This window comes from Talpa europaea (genome assembly GCF_964194135.1).
Source record: "Talpa europaea genome assembly, chromosome: 3".
NCBI lineage: Eukaryota > Metazoa > Chordata > Mammalia > Eulipotyphla > Talpidae > Talpa > Talpa europaea.
The window spans coordinates 52,553,286-52,564,208 of record NC_140069.1 but is presented as its reverse complement, the minus strand read 5'-3'; the positions used below and the strand labels follow the sequence as shown (position 1 = coordinate 52,564,208).

The window sequence follows — 10,923 nt, the reverse complement described above, 5'->3', positions numbered from 1 at the left end:
AGGCCTGTCTCCTGACCCACTGTATAGCCTCTCACATGTCACTGGCAGTTCCTCAGACTCAGAGCATCAGAGTCACCTCTGCAAATTCTAATTTCATAGCCGTAGCCGCCCCAGAGTCCATTTCCTCCTTTCCTTCCCCACTGCCACTGCCCTGGGCCAAGGCATAGTGACCTCTCACCTAGGATCTTGGCAACAACCCTCTCTCTGGTCCTTAGCCAGGCTTCTTTCACTCTAATCTAGCCCAACCACCATGGAGACACTAATCTAATCAACGCACAGCTCTCGCTGAAAAGTCACTGTGAGAAACTTTTAACAACTTCCTGTTGCCTAATTTATTAAGTGTTAAAAACTCTCGAGCCCAATGTTCATGGCCTGCCAGGATGCCAGCAGCATGCTCTGCGCTCCAGCCCAAAGCACGCTAGCTCTGAGCATTCTCTGCACTCCTGAGGCTCACTGTATTTGCTTCTGTGCCTTTTCTTGGGCAGCCCCGCCTATATCCCAACTGACAGGGCCATCTGTCCACATTCCTCAGTGGGTCAATTCAAATGCTACTCCACCCATGAAGCCCTCTGATTCCTCTAACTGAAATTCTGAAGCTCTTTGCCACATTTTGCTTTGTACTGTGGTACTGTATGTGCATATCTTATCTCTACCATTAGACTGAGCACCTTGAGGACAATGACCTGTCTTGTTTTCCAATCCCCCCCCCCACCAAGCAAGCACAATGGAGACCGTGATAAGCACTGGATAATGTATTTTGGAAGAATGAATTCCTCTTATAAGAATAAACTCAGCTACAATGTATATTAATTATTTAAGAGCTTTTCCTTAGTTTGCAAGATCTTTTATAGTAGAAATGTTCTTTCTTAGAAAATAAATCACATATTGCTCTCAGATTTCCATAATTCTGTAACTAGGTGAACTGAATTAACTCATTAAAAAAGGTTCACCAATTCCTTTCTTCACTGCTGTTGCTAAATAGATATTGAAAGGAATTTTAAAATTCTCAAAAGATGCCAAAAATGTTTCTGAATACATATACCTTACTATTAGTTAATGGATTTTATTAGATTCTCAATAAACTCTCAGGACATACAGCACATAACACTGCGCTTAACCAGTCACACGGAGCTACTCTTCATTGATGATTAAGTGCACACCAGCGACATCCACAAAATGTGTTCATTGTTTAAGTTTTTTTTTTAAATCAAGAGAAATGAAGCTGCTAATTCATCACAAAAATCAGACACGTATTTCTTTTTCATTTTATCTGATTAAAAATTTTAAGTGCAACATATATTGATAAAATATTGGTTTCACAAAATCCCATCAAATATCAGAATTAATATTTATGACTCAAAAACAGACCAAATATATCAGAAATGACCAGGAAAACTATCATTTAAAAAAATCAATGTTTTGGAAGGGTGTGAGTATTTTAGAGCAGATGAAACACAAGTATGGAAGCAGGACTCCGTTTTCACTCCAGTTGGCAGTGGCACTGATATCTGTCCCCTGCTCAATGGCAAAATGAAGTAATGGGCCTGCCTCCCCACATGCCAGATACTAAGTCATTACTGATTATTGTTGCAACCTAAATTAAAATTTTAAAAGATAGTCAAATTGTGTTTTGGGCTATGTATGTGTTTTGTTGTATTATACAACTTAAAAAATGTAACTGGGTCATCAACTGGCATTTGGGGGTGTGTGTGTGTGTGTGTGTGTGTGTGTGTGTGTGTGTGTGTCTGTATCCTCCTATGGTGAAAAGATTTGAAATAAGTTTTTAAGTTGGATTTTTTTTCTAAACCACACCCTTCAGAAGATGAAATATTTCATGTCAAGCAAGCCAGGGTAATGATTTTCAAGGCATGTTTTGTTTATTTTCATCTATGTTCACGCTACCTTTGGTGACTCACTTCTTACAGTCTCAAGTTAGAAATGACATCCGTTATACAGTGAGACTCAGGCCAATACACCCCAGTTTTGGAGAAACCCATCAGCAAGTTTTTATTGAGTTCTCACAGAGGGCATGTCTCCACGACTAGGCACCCATATTTGCATTTGTTGTTGACAACTGTGAACTTTGACCTCCTCCCCACAACCCAGTCTAAATGGGGTTTATAAACCTCCTTCCCACCCACTGTCTTCACTCCCTGGGGCAGGAATGTTGGCTCCTGTTCTCTGTCACCTGTCGGAATCCATCTTCCTGTCACAGGCTTATATGGACAAGTCAGCCAGCTGTCACGTGACCCCGCTGCTAAAAACAGCCCTGGCACCCGCTCTGAACCTGGTCCTGAAACAATGTCCTCCACCGACAGAAACATAAAGGACACTTGATCACACAATCCTTGGAATTATTTCCAGGAAACACTTGCAGAAACCATTCAGAGGACCCTTCCCCTGGCAGTGCTCACAGGGACGGCCAGGAGATGAGCGCATCCTTGAATTACAAGTCTTTTTCCAAAGAGCAGCAGACCATGGATAACTTGGAGAAGCAACTCATCTGTCCTATCTGCTTAGAGATGTTCACGAAACCTGTGGTCATTCTCCCCTGTCAGCATAACCTGTGTAGGAAATGTGCCAGTGATATTTTCCAGGTAGGTTTGTTTGGAAATTAGGGGTGGAAAAGACTCCCTCTTCTCTAGTCATGTTTTTAACTTAGAGATAAATTCCTTTACATAATTTTTAAAGGCTACCTTCATTATCAAGAAAAAGAAAAATTTTAAATGATTTGCTTTGTATTTTACTGTCAGCCTCCTTACTCCTAAATCTAGTTGTATTTCAATACTAGGAATCACATTTATTTAAAAAAAATACTGAATCCGTTTCAAAATTGTAAATGAATCACTGCCCAAGACATTAACGTTGGGAGTTTCTGGCTGGAACTTTTGGTTATGAAACCCCAGGTTGGAGAAGTGCCTCCTGCCGACACTGATATGTTGCAGTTCACTGTAGATTAAGGGCCGGACTGTGGTTTTGGACACTGCTGATAAAGCCTGAAGGGATTATTTTAAGGCCAGCTTAGCGTAGAAGTTGATATTATTTGTACTACCAGAGAGTGAAGTGATGTCTCAAAAAAGCTGCCTGAGGCATTTTTCAATTTCTCTTTTCTTACTTGGCAAGAACAGGCCTCTAACCCATATTTGCCTACAAGAGGCGGCACCACAGTGGCATCGGGAGGCCGATTTCGCTGCCCTTCCTGTAGACATGAAGTGGTTTTGGACAGACACGGGATATATGGACTTCAGAGAAACCTGCTGGTGGAGAATATCATTGACATATACAAGCAGGAGTCCACCAGGTATTGGTCTTCATGTGTCAAACTCATTTGAAGCTGTTTCTATCTGTTCTAATGTATTATAACACGGAATGCTTATTTACAAACCATGAGCAAATTGTTACATAGAAAATATTTTTCCAGCTCAGTCAGTCCTTCCCAGTGGGAGTATGAGGTACTCATGGGAGGAGAAAAAGGAGTAAGCGTCCATGCTATTTAAAAATTATTATTACTAATTTAAGAATGAAGTAACTCATGGACACTATTTCAGATGGTGATGATGGAAGAGGCCTACCCCTTTAGGTCTTGCATTAGATATGTTTTAGATATTTCTATACTTCACAGATCCTTTGTAGTTTCATATTCCACAGAGCTAGAAAATTATAGTATAACACTTTATAGAAAAATTAACAGAAATGACATCTCCCACAATAGTCCAGTTCCTAGTTCAAACAGTCTTACCTTAAAATGATCTGAATGATGATTAAAAAAACCTAAAATCCTCTAATGTACTTAGTTGTGATATTAACTCTGGGGAGTTGTGATATTAACTCTGGGGAGTTACAAAGCAAGGCTTGGTCTTAGCCTTTAGCAACTTAAAATTAAGAGACATAGGAGGGAAAAAAAGATAGAGGTCAGGTTTTATTTCCTAGATCATGTTTACTGCATAATCTTAGCATTCACCTCTTGATTGATTGTTCCATCCATTTGTTATTATAAACATCCATTCATTAAAAGAAAAAGGCTTCTTACTCTTCATATCACATTGGCTATGGAGTTGCTTTCCTGAAACACTAGGGGAGTTCATTCCTAGAAGGCATGGTGTGAACAGCCCTTTTTCAATTGTGCACAGGTCAGTCTAGTCCACAAAGCTTGACAGCATTATTGAGACCAACTAGAAATGACCTCATTGTGATTCTCACGAGGAGACATGTATTTATAGAACATATATAGGGCTTTAAGAGCCTTGCATTCTTAGAAGGAAAGCTTCCTACAAATCTAACAAATAATCATTATAATCATTGTGGCTATTAGTATTTTGCCTAAGATTCAAAACTAAATTAGTGCCAGAATATAGATAGATTTGGGGAAGAAAAAAACTTGCTGATGGCATATGACAGACATACGGAGTTGGCAATTTTCCTCACTTTCAAGGTCTTTGAGAAGTAAAGCTGTAAAGTTATTGCTTCACAGAGCTGCTCTCATTATATCACATTACATTAAAATGCAAGTAACACATTGACTCTAAAAAAAAAAAAACCAACTAATAACTGATCAATTATTAAGGAAGTTTATATAAAAACTGATTCAGTGCCTAGTACAGTGCCTTACACAGAATAGTTGCCCATATGAATCAGCTGAATAAACATTTTATGCTCTATTTATTGCAATAATTTTAAGTTTTACTATTTGCCATAGACATAGCTTGAAACATATGAAATAATAATGTCTATGAAATCCAGAAAGAGGAGATGCTAAAAATTATAGTGTTAGTAAAACTATAAGACACACCTGACTTTGTAAAGTCTGTCTGGTGCATCTGCCCAAGTGAGCAAATTGCATAAAGGCAATGAATCAAATTTCCAGCATCGAAGCTCATAGCTGAATGAACTAGTGGTGTTTTTCTGATCATCAAATTCTTATGCTGTTGTTAAGCTCAAGTTGTTAAACTTGTGACTTTCCTTTGGGACATTTTTACTTGATGGCAAGACCACAAATTGCTCAGAGAGCTTGGATATGTGTTTGAACATAAACCCAGTTCTTCCCTGGAGACAGGCAATCCTACCAGGCCAAACCCTAAGCCTCGGGGTATTAGACAGCCTTGAAATAATCTTGGATATACTGAATGAGATGACTCTAGCTCGGTCCCGCAGCAATTGGTCTAGGGACCAGAGGGAGGAGGGGCTGGTTAACCCTGACCTCCCACACAAAGACTTGAGATTGTAGTCTCCAGAAAACCCGGGCTACTTTTCTGGAATTCTGCATGGTGCTGAACTAGCCATAGCTGGGCAGAAATGACAAGAGAAGAAACTAGTTTTCCTAACATTAATAATGAACATCATAAACTTTAAAATATAGTAACACTAGTATGTATTGAGTTCACTGTTCAGGGTGCCTTATATGAATTGTGTGTAATTCTTTAATTCTTACAACAATCCTGAGGTGGCATTTATGATTACTATATTAAAACTTTTCATATTTTACTCAAAGTAACTCAAATACGTAATTCTAAGCATCAAATGCTCGCTAATGAGAGTGGAATTTTCCACCTTCTCCCTCTTTACCTCTAAGTCTCACTTCCCAGAATCAATCAACCACTTCTTTTTTTTTTTTTTTCATTTATTTATGGATACAAGAACTGGGGTATAGGCCAGAAGTGGGGTGGAGGGGTGAGAGGATTTGCCAGTGACAGAGCAGGGAGCAGAACAGGTGGATCTACTGAAATACACTGCTGAGGGGAGCAGCAGGCAAGACAGGAAAGGTCTGATGCTCTATGTGGATTAGCTCCCTGGCCGGGGATCAAACTCAGACCTCAGCCATGGGTTATTGCGTGATAACATGATACCGCTGTCACTTAACCCCTACGCCACCAGGGAGGCTCACAGTCAACCACTCCTAATTCTTTCAGCTGTTTTTCTGCTGTTTGTCACCCAGGGACATGTGTATGCTACCAGCATGATTCTGCTTTTTGATTTCTCAATTTTAGATGTCACTGACTTCACTATGGATGAGTAGGACTGTGCCCTCATGAGGTTAGGCTTCTTCTGCTTGACCTTTATTGTCCCAAGTTGAACACTTTGCTTCCTGGATCCCACATCTTCCTCTTTATTGGTTTACTCTACTGTCTTTGTGGAGCACATTCTCATGCAGTTCCTAAGATGTATGAAAAAGTTCTCCTCTTCTCAGCCTGCCCCACACTCCAGCCTTCACAGCTTCTGCAGTTCCAGAGCCTTCCCGGGCTTCCACAGTTCAAGTCAGCTTGTTTCTTGTGGGCTTCTCCCCTGCAGGCACATAGCAGAACTAAGATGCACCTCAAATAAGTCACCTTTCATCCACATGTTCCCCCTTTCCAATACATTCACATCTCTTACCCTCTGTATCCTGCTCAATTTTTGTCCATCATGGCTTATACCTTTTTATTTCCTTACTCTCGTTTTATTGGAATATCAGGAAGAAACAAATAGGTAGGTGCATGTGTTCATTCTGCCATGTTTAACAAAAAGACTTAGTCCGAATTTTAGCTATAAGTAAGTGCTGAGTCCGACAGAAGTGAACTTGCTAAGGCCACACAGTCATGGGGCAGAGAAGCCCAGCTAGAGTCAAGCTTTAAAATCAGTTTGATTATAAAAGTATTGCCAAAATGCCTCACCAAGAAAAATTGCCTGCCCTTCAGGAAACGCTAGGGTAATCCCAGCAACATCAGAGGCCAGAGAGAACAGACACAGACTCCTTGCTCCCAACCGGCCCTGAATGGCTTGGGAGCCACCGTCAGCATTTGACACAGCCCTGAACCATAACTGAGAGTTTGGCCACTCTCACCTCACAAAAATGGACGCACATCATTCTACACACCATGTTGGCCCCTGGTCTGTTATGTTTTAACTTGTCTGAGAGCTTTCTTTAAACTTACACCCATTTATAACTGGGGGAGGGGGAGTACTTGTAGACCTGTGTTGCCACCCAAATAAGAAACAGCTAATAAGGATACTGGCAAGTAGTTCAGTCTATATTATGAAAATGTAAATAATCAGTCAAAAATGAAGTGAAGAGACTTATGGCTGTTTTCATATTGCCACAGTTTGCAAACTCTGCCTGCCTGAGCTCTATACCAGGGCCTGGTACAGAGCTCAGAGATTTGAACACAGCAGCACCAGAATGCAGGCCGCCCTCAGGAAGTGCGAAGGCAGAGGCATTGCAGTAGTGCCACTTGGGCCATTTTCCAATAAAGGTGCTCCAGTCTCCTGCTTGACCTTTATTACAAGGCAGAGATACAAGGGAAGGAGGGGTTTAGAGGTGGAGAAGCTTTTGATCAAACTAAGACCAAATCACCATTTCTAATCACTAACTAAGCCCCAGAGGGCTTTGTCAGTTGTAAATGGAACCCTCAGGCTGCTGACTAGTCTTCTCCTTTCCACTTAGAGTGCCAAGTAACCTGAGGCTTTCCCCATAGTTCCATGCCTCCTTCAGACGAGTGGTTTTATGTTAGTGCCCAGGAAATACTCTTCCTTAATCTGGCAAATTCCCTTTTATTTCTCACTTATTTATTCAACACACATTTGCTGAGCTCCCACTGTGGGCTAGGCATTGTTCTGGACACTGAGAAGCCAGTAAAAATGAAGACAGAGCATGGCCTTACCTTCCTGAAGCTTCTTTCTGGGGAAAGCAACAGACAGATAATGGGAGGCGGGATCATTTTCTCAGATGAAGAGTTCACTTTCCAAGCATATGGCAGAAATCAAGTCAGGAGAACATAGACTTTATGGAAATCATAGTCCAGGCAAAAATTTCTTTTGCAGAACTTAGATTCCAAAATCTTTCAGCTGAAAGTTCATACAGTTTTCTCACCAGGTTCAAGAATTTTCTCAACAGTTAGCCCAACAATTTGATTTCCACCTAGTGACTTAGAGATCTAAAACAGCACATTTTCTGCCTCTCTCTCTTGCTCTTCAGTTCTGGGGGCTGCAGCTATATGATACCATACATCAGTATTAATGATTTTCAAACATGGAAGTATGGAGATAGATAGATAGATAGATAGATAGATAGATAGATAGATAGATAGATAGATAGATAGATAGATAATTTTTTGTTCATGGTCCATAAAATCCTGCAGTTTTTAAAAGTGGATCCGGAAAATAACTAAAAATATGCAGTGCCAAATCTGAGATAATCTAAATAACCATATGTTTGAGAACATGCGGACAGATTTTGGGTATGATTTAAATTTTTCAAATACTTCTGAAAATTGTTAAGAGCCTCAGTCTTTAGAGATAGGCTACATCAAATTCCAGGGTTTTGTTTAAGTAGGATATACCCACGTCTCCCAGTATGTTCTCCATGGGAATCTGAAGTACCGCAATTTGGCATAATTTTGCTTTGATTCTTACCCCAAAGCCATGGGAATATACCATGGGTTGAAAACTCAACCCATATACCATGGGTTGAAAATAATTTACATGGTTAGCAAATTATTTTTCAGTAGCAATGACTTGCCACTCTCTCCCTTATGTTTTTGATCCTTCCTTGCTTGATCATATCTCACTAGCACATGCAAATCCTATAGTCCATTATTACCTGCTGCAGTTCTGAAAAGTTTTGGTTGGTGCCGACCCATTGAGAAAACAGGAACTTGCATGTTATCTGTGATACACCTCCCAATTACCACCATGTCTGAGAATAGCATTCTGCATTTTTCTTCTTGCCTAAAGTACTTAATATAATTATTCACACTATTCACACTCACTGAGAGTATACTGACCATTCTTAATCATAGCTAAGTTTTCAGGAAGTTATTACATTGGATTTTCTGTATCAATGACAGCAGGAGACCCAAAGCAGTTAATAAAGCATATGCTGATATTTTCTCTCTTATACAGAGTTACTTCCAACCAGTGTCTAGATGAGTAATCAGAGATTTGGGCTTGCCCAATCCCACCCTCATCATCATTTCCTTTGGTGGGAAATGTGTTTGCTGGGGATGGGATCTAGTGCCTTCTTAATGCTGGTGCAAACTCAAGATTTAGTTTATCATCAGCTTCCCTTTCTTCACCTTTGATTTGCTTTCCATTTTAATTGGAAAGTATCTCTTGAGAAACTTGTGGGCATGTGGAGACAGAGCTAAGCATCCTCCTTCCAAAAGGATCAGGGTTCAACTTTCAGGAGTTGCACTAGCTCAATTTTAAACCTTCAATAATTTGAAACTCGTTGTGTTAGGAATACTCACACCATGGAAGTGAGCAAATACTACAGATCAGAGTCTCCACGTCCCAGCTCCACCCTAGGCTGGTTGTTGGAGATTTGGAAACAAACCACTGCTAAACCTGGGAATCTGAATGTGGAGGGCTCTAAGCACATGAGAAGTACTTTGGGAGTGTTTTGGAACAGGGTTGCTGGGGGGATACGGGGGAGCTAGGGTTTGTGATGCTGATCATCCCTCTCTGCTCTACACACTGTGCCCACTGGGAACTGACACATTTATCTGCCCACCTCCTCCCAGGCCAGAAAAGAAGTCAGACCAGCCCATGTGTGAGGAGCATGAAGAAGAGCGAATCAACATCTACTGTCTGAACTGTGAAGTGCCCACCTGCTCTCTGTGCAAAGTCTTTGGGGCACACAAGGATTGCCAGGTGGCCCCCCTCACTCATGTGTTTCAGAGACAGAAGGTAAGCTCCCTTCTGGTCCCTCCTCCTCAGTTGTTTGCACAAGTTGGAAAGATTGGTGATTGGATCCTACCTGCAAGGAGGGCCAGCTAAGCATGTAGGGCCTGGACATGGAGGGTGGAACCAGAAGGGATGCTGGTGGTGGGTTCATGGCTGTCCTCATGCAGTTTCCCTGAAAGAGGGCAGGAGAGGGTTGCTGAGGGTCAGAAAGGGGTGCAGAAGGGAAGGGTCACTGTTTTTGTACCCTGTAGAGGATGCTCAAGGGGATCAGTGTTTGGGGATATTATCTGAGCTCAAGCATTACTGAAGTTCAGACTATAGATAAGAAAAGGGTAACTTTTTACTCCAGTCACAGAATACTTTGCCAATGCCCCCCCATTCCTTCCTTAAGGCTTAATCTCTCCCCCTCAGAGTGGATGGCTCCCCTAGTAGGTGAGAGTTATTGTGAATGGGATTTAGTTAAGAAACAACTTTCAGACATTACTTGTGGTTATCCCTGAAGGTTAGGTTAAACTGGGCTCCTAGTCTTTCAACCTAGGCCTCCTATGAGTGTGCACCTGCCCCTCACCATAGGACCTCAGCCTTAGCCCCTTCATTTTGACCAAATACAGTGGTCCCCCAGCTTACCACTACCCTGACAACTTGGTGTCACCCCACAAGTGGGAAATTATCCATTTGATGAGGATAAATGCAGAGTTAAGGTGCAGTACTTCCAGGCACCTAGAATTTGAGCAGCTCCACATCTCAGTTTCTTTCTGAAAGAATCATAGTTTCACATTTGGTCAGTGTTTGAACATGCAATCAGAGTTGGAATCAAATTTGGAAACCAAACTTTTGGGCAACAACCAGTGATTTTTAACCACTAAATATGGATTTCATAAGAAAACCATACTATTTATTTTTTAATCCACTTATGATTTATATTCCATTTTTCTTCCACCCCTCTAACTAATCAGTTAGAATTGATTAGTACCTGTTTCACACATCCCTTCAGAGCCCAGGGGAGTCATGTAGGATGGACAGAAGGACAGACTGGCAGGACTTCCATCCCATTTCTGTTTGACCAAAGCAGCTTCACTTTTACCTGTTGGGATTCCATATGTGCTTTCATTTGAAGAAAGTGTTCTGCAGCTTTAGAATGTTTACAACCACTAGTTTAATCCTAATAAGGTCCCAATTAATTTCATGTTTATCCAACATCATAGAGAAGTTAAAGGCAGAATTGGTGCAAACACTAATGGCTCCTAAGTCCCATTCTGTGGTCCC

At 41.1% G+C, this 10,923-nt stretch overlaps 1 protein-coding gene across 3 annotated transcripts in view; it reads left to right on the top strand.

Annotated features, from left to right (window-relative positions):
- Window positions 1-2,429: 2,429 nt before the first annotated feature.
- Window positions 2,430-10,923, top strand: part of TRIM55 (tripartite motif containing 55) — a gene marked incomplete at both ends in the record, with an annotated part of 42,508 nt that continues 34,014 nt past the window's right edge. For all 3 annotated transcript variants that reach the window (XM_084229856.1, XM_084229855.1, XM_084229854.1), the window contains 3 exons: window positions 2,430-2,597; window positions 3,129-3,301; window positions 9,495-9,660. In XM_084229856.1, the coding sequence (XP_084085982.1) occupies window positions 2,430-2,597; window positions 3,129-3,301; window positions 9,495-9,660 (507 nt within the window). The remainder of the gene's footprint in view (window positions 2,598-3,128; window positions 3,302-9,494; window positions 9,661-10,923) is intronic.